The 15,392-nt window shown below is 41.6% G+C and overlaps 1 protein-coding gene across 1 annotated transcript; it reads left to right on the top strand.

Annotated features, from left to right (window-relative positions):
• The first annotated feature begins 571 nt into the window (after nt 1–571).
• Nucleotides 572–14,109, top strand: amdhd2 (amidohydrolase domain containing 2). Its single transcript, XM_084071817.1, has 12 exons — nt 572–607; nt 1,870–2,047; nt 3,683–3,819; nt 5,518–5,657; nt 5,899–5,953; nt 6,957–7,169; nt 8,312–8,400; nt 9,044–9,188; nt 9,657–9,764; nt 10,300–10,368; nt 12,102–12,203; nt 13,207–14,109. The coding sequence occupies exons 2-12, from the start codon at nt 1,965–1,967 to the stop codon at nt 13,278–13,280; spliced, it is 1,215 nt and encodes a 404-aa protein (XP_083927943.1). The 5' UTR covers nt 572–607; nt 1,870–1,964; the 3' UTR covers nt 13,281–14,109.
• The last annotated feature ends 1,283 nt before the right edge of the window (nt 14,110–15,392 follow it).

The raw sequence follows: 15,392 nt of genomic DNA on the forward strand, positions 1-15,392 counted from the left end.
ATCTGGGAGAATCGTTTTAGGGACTTAGACTTTTGATACAAAAATACCCACAAATGTAATGGCATGTATTGTTTGCCCATATGATGACCATATGCCCTAAAGTGTGAAAAACGTATTTTTCATTTCACCATACCTTTAGCCCAGTGGTTCTCAACCAGTGGTCCGGGGACCACCAGTGGTCCTTGAGGGGTTTCCAGGGGGTCCCCAGCCAAATTAATAGTTATAGACCAATTGACCCTTATGTGTCTGTAACTGTAAATGGAACCATTGCACACTCTCAGAGTTAAATGAACACTAATGACGATGATTCAGTGTAGATTTGGGACCCCCAAGAAATCAAAATGGTTTGAGTCCCTGGTATATCTTTTCTAATGGGGGTCCGGCTAATATGTGTCAATTTGGGGGTCCTTGACGCAAAAAAGGTTGAAAACCACTGCTTTAACCAAGCTAAACTTTTATTTTGAAGTCAGAACTGGAAGCTGTCTTTGTATCGATAAGACTCGACACTTCCTTCCTCGTGTTTTGGTTTGACCAGCTGACTAGCCCCGGTCTGTGTCACGTGACACTATCCCGTTCCCTTTGATTAAGGAGGAACTGGTCTTATGGGGTAAGTGGGCTACTGTCTGTCTACCTGATAATAGCGACTTTGATCATCAAATATTATATTGGCATGTGCATCTGCAACTTTATCCTTATAAGTTATGACATGTGCTGCACCCTTATAAGGACTTTAGAATGTGTAGATGGACTCGATTTAACTTCTAGCCTATACTAATAGTCGTGCGAAAATAGCCGATCTACAAGCTCCCACATCTACAGGGCCCCCAAAGTAATAACGCAAAGTTACAAATTAATTAGTTTTACTCATAGTCTCCGACTCCATGAGATTGAATATTATTTAGATATGGGGTCAAAGTCAAGAACTGCACCTTACTGTGATAAGAGTATCAACTTCCTATATGGGGCTTATCTGTGCTCGTTTCAATTCATTACACCTCATATTTTATGGCATTCATAGGTCAATATATAACACTGTTATAGTGGATACTGTGCATATACTTAACAAGGCTGCTGACATCAGAAGCTCTTTCTCCCATCTTCCAGTGGTGGAAAGCAACTCATTTCTACTATTTACTAACTAATTACAATTTTGAGGTATGTTTTTACTTTAGTGGAGTATTTCCAATTTTCAATAATTTTACTTCTACTCCACTACATATCCGAGGAAAGTATTGTACTTTTTTGAAAACTTTAGTTTATAGTTACTTTGTAGATTTAGATTTTACTACTAAACATGCACTAACCACTTAAGCTCTGTAGATATTTTTGGCTATTTGAAAATAGACGATCTACACTTGTGAGCTTGTAGATCAGCTTTTTTCAAAATAAGTTTATACATTTTGAAAACTTGAAGTGGGACATTCTGCATAATGACTCATTATGCAGAATGTCCCATTTCACAAGTTTTCAAAATGAGTACTTTTACTTTTGGTACTTTAAGTATATTCTGATGCCAATACTTTTGTACTTTTACTAAAGTAAATTCTGAATACCAGGCTTGTAAAGGATTATTTCTACATTGTGGTATTGATACTTTTTACTCAAGTACAAAATTGTAGTAGTACTTCCACCACTGCCATCTTCCCACTAATCAATTGTACAGAATGCTATTTAGATAGCATGTTGTTTTAGACCGATTCTTTGAGACACTGCATTGTTCTCTTTGCACTCTATTTATGTGACTACCTTGTTTGACTAAAGTTCTTGTTTACTCTGTTTACTGCGATCTAATGTTTGTAAGCCGCTCTGGAGAACGGCGTCTGCTAAATGCCTAAATTGATTATTTCATCTGTTTTGTATCATCTGAAGCAAGCGGACCAGAGCATTAAATCCACCACACCACTGAGTGGATCTACCTCCACTCTGAGGGAAAAGGTGAACTATTGGTCCCAGTCCGCAGAAAGATGCCATCCAATAAATCCGTGTCTGACGCTCCGATCACCCAGTTTGTCAACTGCCAGATACTGAGAGACCACAAGCTGCAGAGGTACCGCACGCACAGACACACGCGCACGCATGTACACACGCACACAGATAGGGACTGAGGCACTGTACAGTGAAATAGCTCTGATTCAAATATATATATATATTTACCACTTTCAACCTGGTGTCCCTATTTTGGGCAAGCCATTATGGGCGAAAATGTTCCAAATGTTTTTGAGCTTGTAGATTGGCTATTTTCAAATAGCCAAAGTTAAAAAAATGGCTTAAGTGGTTGATAGGCTATATACTGTATAAATCAGACGTTTCAGTAGACAAAGCGGCTCTTGTCAGGGTTGCAGTGATATATGAAGTATGATGAATGGTATATGAAATATGAAGATTACTATAAGAAGACAGCTATAAATATGTTGTGAGTCCACACCACAACTGTAAGGACGACAGTGAACAATTTCACCGGAATTACTTTCAGGGCGATTTGATGAACAATAGATACACTGACAGCCAGTCAAAATCCATCTCAATGTACAAGACATTTTACAGAGCGTTATAGTTATCTGTGTAGTTATCATTCTTGGGGCTGGATGGCCCTTACAGTAAGTCTGTCACATTTTTATAGGTGAATTCATAATACAAGTGAAAGCAAAAGAATTCAAAACGATACCCCTGGCTGTCCTTAGTCCTTATCATTCTTGGGGCTGGATGGCCCTTACAGTAAGTCTGTCACCTTTTTATAGGTGAATTCATAATACAAGTGAAAGCAAAATAATTCAAAACGATACCCCTGGCTGTCCTTAGTCCTTATCATTCTTGGGTCTGGATGGCCCTTACAGTAAGTCTGTCACATGTTTATAGGTGAATTCATAATGCAAGTGAAAGCAAAAGAAGGGACTCCTGATAGGAGGACGGACAGGTGTGCCCTTCAATAGGTGCCGACTCTGCCGAGCGGCCAATATTCAAATGAATAACAAACAGAAGTATTAATTGCCTATGGTAGGGAAGGGATAGTGATATTAATAATGTATCGTACATTGATGATGACTTATAGCACAATGAGGGATATCAAAATGTCAGCTAAGTTCATAAAACGGTAAATGGTAAATTTACATTTATCCATCCACAGCGCTTTACAATGTGTCACGCAAGGCACCAACCTGCTCATCGGGGGCAGTTAGTGGTTCAGTGCCTTGCTCAAGGACACTTCGACACCAACCCAGGGGGAGCCGGTTAGAAAAGGCCACACAGTCAAATCTATTTTTTAAACAAACAAAATTTCCATTCGCCTCTCATACCAAATGTCTTGTAGCCTGCAACCGTAATATCAATTAATTAAAGTAGCTGTTATTCTTAAAAATAAACACAATTTGTAAAGAGAGATATACCGTAGTTATGGCAATGACTGAGACATACAGGTTGGAAGTCAATGCCAGTGACAGCTGTGTAAGTGCCCGCAACTGGCCCTCATCAAGTCACCTTTCGCCCAATGTGGCCCTCACTCTGAAATGCGTTTGACACCCCTGCCCTAATGTCTCTGTGTGTGTGTGTGTGTGTGTGTGTGTGTGTGTGTGTGTGTGTGTGTGTGTGTGTGTGTGTGTGTGTGTGTGTGTGTGTGTGTGTGTGTGTGTGTGTGTGTGTGTGTGTGTGTGTGTGTGTGTGTGTGTGTGTGTGTGTGTGGCTGCAGAGAGGACCTGTGGGTCCGTGAGGGAAGGATTCTGGACCCAGCAAAGTTGTTCTTTGATGAACAGGGTTCTGCTGACAAGCGAGTCGACTGTGGAGGCTGCATCATCGCCCCGGGCTTCCTGGACCTACAGATCAACGGTAATGGACCCGCACAATGAACTTCACTTCACTTTGCAAGTTTTGATTTTGATCTTTTCACTATGCAAAAACAATATGCTCCATTCGCATAAAACAATAATAATAATAAATAAATATGACATAGTTATGACCAAAAAAGGTATAAGCTGAAGCTAAAATAGCGTATTTTGCTTACCCTTTCAACACTTACATACATGACAAAATAAGGAAAACAATTTCAGTCTCAAGAAAGTAAAAAACAGAAGAAAAAATACAGAACCCATAAGGTTACGGGTCCATTTGGTTGCATTTGTTGATTGAGTAAATGCTCTGTCACCAGACTTTCCACAGTACTTCCACAGTACCTGTGGAAAGTCTAGTAGTTCCTGTTCACTATTAAGTTCATACTTCACGTACCTGTGGTCTAGTTCCTGTTTACTGTTTAAGTTATACTTCACGTACCAAGAATAGCAGATCTACAAGCTCACGACGCGTCGCAGTGACACCTGCATGCAACTAAGAATAACGTAACGTTTTAATGACGTCACAGGTTAGAGTCACAGGCTTAAGGGTTTCATGGGTCATAGTCGCCATGGGCTCCTTTATCACGCAGCCACTACTCTGTGGAATGCCCTCCCTCCAGCCCTAAAATCTCTTCATTCTCTTGCAAGATTTAAAAATGGCCTCAAATCATGGCTCCATCTTAACACTAAGTCACTAACTGGTCTTTGTTAAACCCCTACCCCGGATAGCCCCCTCCGCTTTGGATTCTACTCTCAGGGCACCTTCTTGTCCTATATGTATTGCTGTGTATATATAAGGATCAAATCTTGTTTCATGGTTGTTTGTGCAGTGTGTTTGTATGTTGTCATATGGCTCAAGGTGGACCACAATGGAAACAAGCTACAGTTTTTTTGTGTATTGTCCACGTTGGCGTTTTCGTAATGAATGACACTGTTGTGACTTTTTTTTAAACTGCCAAGAAAGTATCCTATCCTATCCTCATCCATTATAATGTACCATATTAACTGTAAGTGCAAGTTAAAAACAAAGACATCACCCAGAATGAAGTTACAAGAGGACAGCTTATTTGAGCAGAGGCTAAAAGGCTAGGGTTTGACTTTGATGCAGTACCTCTTGTCGACCAGTAGGTGTCCTACCTGACCACAGGATATACATTTCTCAATAGAAGAGCAGGTAGACCAACTGCAACCACAGATGTTAGTTATTGTTTTAACATACATAACAGATGGGTCAAAATCATGTTGTATTCACACAAAAACGTTATGGATTGCAGCTATAACTGGTAAGGCTTTTTTGTTATTATGTTGAAAATGTCTTAAAATAGTGAAAATAGCTGCTCTACAAGCTCCTCAGAGTTACTACAGGGGGTCCGCCAAATCTTTGTATCTTTGCGCTGCGAGGCGTTGTGAGCTTGTAGATCAGCTACTTTTGGCAAAGATGTATAGGTGTAGAGGGAAAAAAGAGCAGACCAAGTAAACAAAAAAGTTTAATCTGAAACAATTTTATACAATATAGAGGGGGTCCCTGCTTCATCTCTCTCAGCTAGGGGGTCCTTGGCCTGAAAACGTTGAAGACCCCTGTCCTAGACCGTATGAAGAGTTTTGAATCCTCTGAATCTGTAGCGTTTACTCTTTTAAACTGTTGACTTAAAGGAAACATTGACACAAGAATGACACTTGTATTTTGTCATCCTAGGAGGGTATGGCATTGACTTCTCTCAAGCTACCGATGACGTGAGTGCTGGCGTGGCCTTTGTGGCCAAGAAGATCCTGGAGCACGGTGTCACGTCCTTCTGTCCCACGCTGGTCACTTCTCCTCCTGCCGTCTACCACAAGGTACAACTTCACAACACTACTAGACAGAAAGTCTTTTAGTAAGGCCCTTATTAGTTGTCAACTCTCTTCCACGTGTGTAATCTATGATGCCAACTCTTCAATTTAACCACTTAAGCCCTACTGAACGGATGTACTTTGTTGTCTGATGATTAGTGAAAATAGCTGATCTACAAGCCACTATGCGATGTAATGTGAGCTTGTTTTAAATAGTTGATTTTGGTTTTATTTAATGTGATCCCAGGTCATACCTCAGGTCAAAGTTCAAAATGGAGGAACGGAAGGAGCTGGGATTCTGGGTAAGATGCTTCTTTTACAGCTGTATAGAACAGTGGTTCTCAAACGTTTTAATTTCAAGGACCACCAGTTTGGTATGCATTAGGCCACAGATCCCCCATAAAAAAAAGTACAAATGCCCTTACGTGTTCCATTTGTACACAGACCTGTAAGGATCGACTTGGTTTCTAACTATCAATCATCCCAGTTCCACTCCCTGCTGAACAAGGAGTGGAACTGGGATGTAGGGGCCTATAGACCCCTGGGGGACTCCGGCCAGTCAACTATATAGGGTTTAAGTGGTTAATTAATTGTTTAAGTGTAGAGAGACAAGAAAGGGTGAGAGACATGATAGAAACACCGATCTACAGGCGATCAAAGCTACCAATTGCTATGTGATTTATTATTGTGCTCTCTACCTAGCTATCCAACAGACAGGAGTCTGGAAATAAGACAAAATAAACACTGAGTTGAAACGGGTGTGTGTGTGTGTGTGTGTGTGTGTGTGTGTGTGTGTGTGTGTGTGTGTGTGTGTGTGTGTGTGTGTGTGTGTGTGTGTGTGTGTGTGTGTGTGTGTGTGTGTGTGTGTGTGTGTGTGTGTGTGTGTGTGTGTGTGTGTGTGTGCCCTGTATTTCGGGGTCCGTGGCATGGAAAGGTTTGGGAACCCCGCCAGTGGTTCTCAACCTGTGGCTTGGGACCCCCACGGGGGTCGCCACATGATTTTGGGGGGGTCCCCAGATGACAGTGAAAAACGTAAAGATCAGCTATTTTCACAATATTTATCTGTGGAACCATGTCAGACTAAATGCCTCAACTCCTACAAAAGTGCTTTTCAGGATGGGGGGGTCCCCAGTTCAAATATGAATATTTTTGGGGGTCGTGGCCTGAAAAGGTTGAGAACCACTGCCCTAGGGGATAAATTGACCATCAGCAGGAAATCTCTTGACACACTGTACTGTCTGTTTTATAACCAAAAAAGACAAACACATCTTGAACCCTTTTCTCCATCTCTCTGCTTTCCTGTAGGCTTCCATCTGGAGGGTCCGTTCATCAGCTTGGAGAAGAAAGGAGCCCACCCAGAGAAGTACCTGCGTTCCTTCCAGTCCGGAGGCGTCAGTGACCTGCTGGAGACCTACGGCAGCCTGGACAACGTCGCCATGGTGACACTGGCTCCCGAGCTGCAGGGCAGCGCCGCGGTGGTGAGGGAGCTGAGCCAGAGAGGCATCACTGTGTCTCTAGGTGAGCCTTCCTTTTATCTACCACGTTTTTTTTCACGTTTTTTTGTACAGGATTTCCTCTCTAGTCAGTAAGAATACTTTGAGGATTCTTACAGGGGCCCTCATCCAAGGTTACTTCGACTATGCATGCTCCGCATGGTACCACAACACCACTAAGGCCTTAAAAACAAGGCTCCAGACATCCCAAAACAAACTGGTAAGGCTACTCCTTGGCCTTAAACATACAACTCATCTAACCCCTGCTCATTTTGCTAGGGTCGGATGGCTCAGGGTAGAGGACAGAGTACAGCAACTTGCAATGGGCCTGGTCTACAAGATGCACCACAACGTTAAGATACCCATGTACCTGTCAAAGTACTTCAAAAACGTAAATGAAGTCCACAATCACAACACCGGAGGTAGCTCCACTGATCTCGTCCAGCCCAGATTTGGCACAAACAAGGGGTTGAATTTGTTCTTCTGCTATGCAACAAAAATGTGGAATGCCCTACCAAAAGCAGTGAGGGAGTGTAAAACCCTACTCACCTTCAAAACTGCCCTAAAAGAGTACCTTCATGTGGCTGCAATTCCAAACTGGCCCCTGTAAAAGTCATAACCTAGCCCCCCCCCCCCCCCCCCCCCCCCCCCCACCCTCGAACTTTTTACTGTACATATTTCTTGTTTTTCTTAATTTTATTTTTGAACTGTTTATATGATGTTCTGCATAGTAGTGTATATCTGTCTGTCATTTAATGTCACTATGAATTTAGTACAGAAGGACCCCAATTGAAACAAGTCATAGGCTTTTAAAAAAAAATGTAATCCTATTTAGTTGACCGTGTATTTGAACTGTACTTTCATGTGCTTTTTTCTGCAAACTTCTAAATAAAGTGTTCAATCAATCAATCTAATGTACATCTACAGATACTAGGACCTCCATGGATGTCAGTCCATAATTATGTGTTTAAATGTAGGTTTATATGTAAAAGCTAAAGCTTTAATCTAGGGCTGCAACTATTGATTCTTTTCTTTCTACATTTTGATACCAATACTCAAGTAAATTTTGAATTCCAGACTTAACAGAGTAACAGAGTACTTCTACATTGCAGTATCGATACTTTTACTTAAGTAAAACATTTGAGTACTTTTTCCACCACTGTGTAGGACACTCGGTGGCCAACCTGTCCCAAGCTGAGGATGCTGTTAAGAATGGAGCCTCCTCCATCACACATCTCTTCAACGCCATGAATGCCGTGAGTCCCATCTAGTCCTCCTCCAGGCTGTGTGTCTGAAATAAAATCAAATAAACGTAGATCAGAGCCCGACCAATTATATCGGGGTCCGTGGCCTGATGCATATCGCTGTTGTCCGGCAGAAACCTCTTATCTCCATAGTCTAACTTTTTGTGTTTTTTCGTAACTTAACGCCCTACTTGATCATACTACAGCGTCGCACAAAAGCATCAAAAGTAGCAGATCCGCGGGCGCCCACTTGCCTTGCGGTCCAGGTGCATACCACATATAGGCTCTAATGCAGCCTGACAGTGTGTCGCAGGTTCGAATCCCGACCTGTCTCTCTCCCTGTTTCCTGTCAATTCCCACTGGTACTATCAATAAAGGCAAAAAAAAAGTAGAGGGAAGTTGTGTGAAGCGTCACATTTTTTTGAGCTTGTCGATCTGCTACTTTTGACACTTTTGAATTTGAATCCTGAAAAGTAGCAGTTTTGGACATATGAGGTTTCCACCCGACAGAGACGATATCAAACTGGGGGGGTGCTTGAAATGAAACATTTGAGAATCGTTGCTATAGTAGCTGGGTGTCAGATTTGTTTTGAGGTAGCGGTGGACCTCTGATGATACGTTATTGGTGTTTGTCTGTCATGGTGTCGTCATGCAGTTCCATCATCGTGACCCAGGTATAGTGGGTCTGCTGACCAGCGACCAGATCCCTGCTGGCAGGACGGTGTACTACGGCATGATCGCAGACGGAATCCACACCAACCCTGCCGCGCTGCGCATCGCCCACAGAGCGCACCCCAGTGGTCAGTATTATTTTTTTTACTATGCTTCTGAACTCCCAGCTTTGGAATGAACTGAAACAGACATGGCCTCGATATCACGCTAGTAAACATATAGCTACATGGAGCGCTGCTTGAAAACTGATGCGTGGCTTTATCTCTGAATGTAAAATGACACTACCGGTTACATTCTCTGTTGGATTTATTAATTTCTAACTCCTGAGAGTGTACAAAACGTAACTAAAATGATTTAGCCGAGCTACACGACGGACACGTTTCAGCGTGTGCTGAAGCTCAAAAAAAGAACAACTAAAGTGCTGGTGTTGCTCTGGTGTTAAAATAGCCGATGTACAAGCTCACAACACATCGCCAAGCTATGCGTTTTGTGTGCTTGTCTCAGCTTGACTCAGGGAAACAAGGGACAAATGGGATAACTAAGGATTTTACTGTTAGTACATGAATAAATGTGAGTTTTTGGGTATTGTGCTTCAGGTCTGGTGTTGGTGACAGATGCTATCACAGCCATGGGTCTTCCACCTGGACGTCACACGCTGGGACAGCAGGTCCTGGAGATACAGGGGCTCCACGCCTACGTAGCAGGTCCCAAAACTAACTGGCACCCATCCAGTGTTTAATTAGTTTTCTTTCACCATTGGACATTTGTCACTGTGTTGGATGGTGGCTGGGTATCTGAAGCGCCATTACCGCTAGCCTAAAGATAACTATTAGCAATTAGCATAATTGACAGTATTAATTAGCAATTAATTAGCAATTAGTATAATTGACAATATTAAAGTGTAGATTTTAAGCTTTCAGATGATGTCATACATTGAAACATGAACATAGTTGAAGAATAATATACTTATTTGAATGTTGTTAAACCTCAAAATCAAGAAGCTGCGGAAAAAGCATGTCAAAGAAGTGTGTTATCTGACAGCTCTTAGTTACTAGTTTAAGGAGAAATTATACGTTTTATTTTTTAAATTATCCTAAAACGGTTGTTGTACAGGCACCACTGACTGTAATGGGTTACCAAATGAAATGGATACAGGAGACTGTAGCGTTTCATTCAGTGGGTTTATAGTTATACTGAGCAGTACTGTATCTGGATGCTGAACATGTTGTCCTATTTTAGGTACCACAACGCTCAGCGGAAGTATAGCCACCATGGATATGTGTGTAAGACACTTCAAACAAGCTTCGGGTGAGTCCTACAATATAGTGTTTTATATTTATTATATTTGTTCCATGATATGTGTTATTGTGTTATGAATTGAAAACATAGGACCACAATGGAAACAAGTCTCTTGGACTTTTTTTGTGTTATCCTTTTAGCCTAAATGTCTGACTAATAAAGTATTCAATCAATCAATCAATCACAACATGTTCTCAGAGAAATCCATACAAAGGAATACTTTTTATCCTTGGTTTCACACTGTGTCACGCACTGCAAATAGCTAGCCAAAAATAGCGTCCCATTGCGACACTTTGTGAGCTTGTAGATGTAGATTTGCTATTTTCGGTGTGCGACACTAACCTCCCTCCCAGCCTTTTCTCATCTCACGAGGAGAAAAGCCTGGCAACAACCTACTAAGGCAGAAAGTGTGGACTGTGTTAATAGGGATTCCGTTGAATGTATTTCCCCCGGAGGATGTCTTTTTCAACCAATCACAACACTGGTTTCATGCCCGGTGAATGTAAAACAAGAAACAGATCTGCAAAACATCAATGTAACTTCCTCGAGGCGGTACTTCCGGTTAGATACTCCGAGTAGCAGGTCTCGCCCAGCATGGTGCAACACTGGCGCACAACCAAGTATAAATCAAGCAGTATGCTACTTCATCTGTCAGTGAAGAGAGACACAAAAGGGTAGACAGAGACGTAGACAAAGATAATGGCATTATAGCATATTGGTTGTTAAAGCTACAATTCAGGACTTATTTGACTGAATTTCAAATAAATAGGCAGGAAAAATATTTTATTTAGACGGCTATAAACTTCAACTGTGGTTCCTGGCATGTCTTGCATGTCTCTCACCCTTTCTTGTCTCTCTACACTTCTTCTTCTGTCTAAATAAACAATGAAGTGGAAAATCCCCAACGGAAATACTTAAGCTACCATCAGAACACAATCTTATTAATTTTAACCAATCTGTATGGTAGAGTATGTTATTACAATATAACTAGTATGTCTGCAGTGGTTGGAGGTGGTCTCCAACCTCCCTACTCTTCCATTTACCGGTAGTCTCAATGATAGGTAGGACACCTAATGTACTAGTTGACGATGTCAAAAGTTACTTGAAGCAGACGGCGCGCCTGATTTGATGCGTGTACATGATTTCCACTGCAGGTGGGCTCCGCTGCGCTCATTTTGGTTAACTCAATGTCCTGTGTATGTACAAGGTTTTGCAACAAAACGCTTGACTTTTTAAATCACCTGACTGAGATGAGTCATGCACGCCGGCAAGTGTGGTGTACGAGTTGGCAAGCCGTGGCTGGACGGAATAGGTTCTCATCATGTGTACCAAAACGAGCGCTCCCTCCACTGTCCCTCCGTGTGTCCCAGCGGCAAGGGCCAGGGTTTTGAGCTCAACTCCGGTGGAAAGCACTTTCACGTGGATCGGACCAGAGACGCATCACTGTCTTTTCTTTATTGTAGTTCGGACATCGTTGCAATTACCTCTCTCCGTCGGGAATGACACAAAACTAATAGTTTGTAGCGTCAACAGATGTTTTTTATATACCAGTACACAAGATGTCAACCTTGATCTTGTGTGTGTGTGTGTGTGTGTGTGTGTGTGTGTGTGTGTGTGTGTGTGTGTGTGTGTGTGTGTGTGTGTGTGTGTGTGTGTGTGTGTGTGTGTGTGTGTGTGTGTGTGTGTGTGTGTGTGTGTGTGTGTGTGTGTGTGCGTGCGTGTATGTGTGCTCGCACTGACAGGCTGCACTATAGAGTATGCTCTGGAAGCAGCCTCGCTTCACCCTGCTCAGCTACTGGGCATCAGCGACAGGAAGGGAACCCTCGATTACGGCACAGACGCAGGTGATCATTCACTACAGGGATTCTCAACCTTTTTTTATTTCAGGGAACCCCAGTTTGATGTGCATTAGGCTACAGACCCCCATTTGACATCATTCTTCATCTCTGGGACCCTAACCTATACACTGTAAAACTGCTCTGTGTTTATATCAAAATGGACCCCTATGTTTGGTTCCGTTTGTATACTCTCAGCTTCCCTCCCCCGAACACGGGTGTTTGTATAGACACTCGTCAAAGGATTATAATTTTATTTGACGATTAATTGTCTCACAAATACTTGTGAATAATGATGTAATTGTCTTTTTGGCATTGAACATCGGAATGTTTAAATAAAAATAGCATTTCTGTTTGCCTTGTAGGCTGTGTAAGCAAAAAAGGCAGATGCACTATAAGTAACTGTGTACTAAGTGAGCGGTACCAATAATCAAAATGAATAATTTACTAATGGCCAAAACAGGCCATGTACTTCAAAATGTTATACTTTCAAAGATTTTGAAAAATTGCTAACAATAAAGTTTGGACATTTTTTAAATGTCTTTCCCCGGGGGGAAGCAGGGGTTGCTTTTCACTTTTGTACGGACAGCAGTTGAAACGCAGTCACTGATTGGCCCGGTCATTTTCTGATTTGTCATACTCTCTGCCTATGGGCCGAAGTCCAGACTGATACCGTGGAGGAACGTGTGAGTGAATCCACGTCATCAGTCTAGCAATGCCAGGCTACTAAATAGGGACACCAAGTGGTTTACAGAGCGTGGGAAACATAATAATGATGGAAATATGACATTTCTGTTAATTTCATCCAGCTGTTTTAATACAGATGAATGGAAACGTTTCTAACGATAATGCAATTACGTAATATATTGTGACAGACCTAGTAACAAGAGGATTTTACAGTGTGACTCTTTTACCAGCAGTAGTTTCGATTTTCTGTGTTCATTCCTGAGTTAAGTTGACAGTCAGAGTTTTGCAGTGAGTATACAAACAAAACATCTACCCTTCTTCACAGACCTCGTTTTGGTCGATGAAGACCTCAACATCAAGTCGACCTACATTTCCGGGGAGGAAGTCTGGAGAAAATGACCTTGGGTTTTGGTGGTTGTTGTCGACACTGTGATAAAGCGCACTCTTCCCAGCGCTCTCAGGGGACGCCGCCGCTGCCTCTGTCCCCCCAGCAAAACACTCACAAGGAGACAGGGGAGTGGAGCCATGTCTCTCTGTCTGTCTGTGACACCCCGAGTGCATCTTCTCCTACAGGAGGAATACATGACTTCTATCGTTGTTGTCGGGCAGAAACCTCCTATCTCCATATTTAAACTTTTTGTGTTTTTTCGTAAATTAACGCCCTACTTGATCATACTACAGCGTCACACAAAAGTAGCAGATCTGCAAGCTCGAAACGGGGGGGCGAAGCGACGCGTTTTGAGCTTGCAGATCTGCTGCTTTTGCTACTTTTGAATTTGAATCTTTTGTTTCCACCCGACAGAGAAGATATGTTGATTTACACACTTTTGTTTTTCTCCTCTCAGCTGTAATCCACTCTAACTATTAAGTGTCTGTAATTTTCAGACTATTATTAGATTCAAAGCTTGCGTCAACCACTTAAACCCTATACTTGGTTGACCAGATTCCCAAGGGCTCTATACTAACTAGACCCCTTTTGTTTTCGCTCACTGAATAATTTCACCAAACATCTATAAGCTCACAATGCGTTGTGTGCTTGTAGATCTGCTACTTGTGCCAAATTTTTGTCCAAGAATATGGATGCTATGGGTCTTTTAATGTGTATTTTTTTTATTGCATGAATTAAACGTATGACGGAGATTGTGAAAGTTATGTTTATTTTTATTTTTATGAATATTCACATATGTAAATTATTTTAAATCAACCAATAAACTGTTTATTATCACAATAGTTTAATCCACTATTAATTATCTTTGTTGTCTGTATTAATAGTGTAAACGTGCTATATAATTGCAGTCCATTTACCATTTAGTGGGAGGGACAGTAGGCCTTTAGGTAACCTGAACGCTCGCCCCAAAACACACTCTCCCCCCATTTATTTCTCGGACCGCTCGCCCTCCTGCTGTTCTTGTATTTGTTTTATGAGGTTAAGGTTAGGAATAATTTTAGGGTTAGGCATAGTTTTACTGACGTTAGGTTGAGGAATAAGGTTAGGTTCAGGCATAGTTTTACTGAGGTTAGGTTTAGGAATAAGGTTAGATTTAGGCATAGTTATACTGAGGTTAGGTTTAGGAATAAGGTTAGATTTAGGCATAGTTTTACTGAGGTTAGGTTTAGGAATAAGGTTGGGTTCAGGCATAGTTTTACTGGGGTTATGTTTATTAATACATTGTGGCGAACGAGGGTTAGGGTTCGGGTCGCTGGATTTGACCAGGGGCGAACGTTCTTTTTTCTTTAATTTAGAGTAGCCAATTATTTCGTACCCCCTTTTTCTCCCCAATTTAGTCGTTATGCCTATTGATTCCTCCCCACACACACATTTCTGTGTGGTCACTGCTGTTATATCCTACTGACTCACCTGCCAGTGAGGACTCGAGGAGCCCCCACCAGGAGGACGTATAGAGCCTTCGTGCTACTCCTCCCGCCCAACAGCATGGGGGTGAGTGTTCTTGTATTATATAATGCCATGAATGGATTGTTGGCAGTGGTGGTGGGACCTTGTAGATCAGTGATTCTCAACCTTTTTAATTTTAAGGACCGACAATTTAATATCGTTACTGTAGGGCAAGAACCTTGTATGTCCAAAACTGTTACTTTTCATGAAAAAAAAAAAACCTGTGTAAAGTGCTATTCACACTGAGCATTATAGCTATAAAGATAACTATAACTATATCGTTCACCATTGTATATTTTTGTAGTTGGTGTGAACGCTTCCTTATATCCACTTGACTTAACTTTAAATAACTATATTGTTATAGTTAGTGCTCAGTGTGAATGGCCCTTAACAAAGGATCCAGTGTAGTTATTATTTTGTAACAAACTATTATACTTTAAATTGGTTAAATATTTATAAATCCCACAGACACACTTAAAGGGACAGTAAGTGATATTATGTGTGTGTGTGTGTGTGTGTGTGTGTTTATATATATATATATATACACACACACACACACACACACACACACACACACAGGGTACCACTGGGTATCCCCCCCAATAAAGTCTTATTTA

The sequence above is a fragment of the Gymnoscopelus microlampas genome (assembly GCF_963454915.1).
Source record: "Gymnoscopelus microlampas genome assembly, chromosome: 11".
In the NCBI taxonomy this organism is placed as follows: Eukaryota; Metazoa; Chordata; class Actinopteri; order Myctophiformes; family Myctophidae; genus Gymnoscopelus; species Gymnoscopelus microlampas.

Excerpts from the sequence above, each read along its gene's own strand:
- amdhd2 (XM_084071817.1), top strand. The coding sequence starts at position 1,965 with ATGCCATCCAATAAATCCGTGTCTGACGCTCCGATCACCCAGTTTGTC. Across the intron at positions 3,820-5,517 it reads CCTGGACCTACAGATCAACG|GAGGGTATGGCATTGACTTC; the intron begins GTAATGGACCCG and ends TTGTCATCCTAG. Across the intron at positions 8,401-9,043 it reads TCTTCAACGCCATGAATGCC|TTCCATCATCGTGACCCAGG; the intron begins GTGAGTCCCATC and ends GTCGTCATGCAG.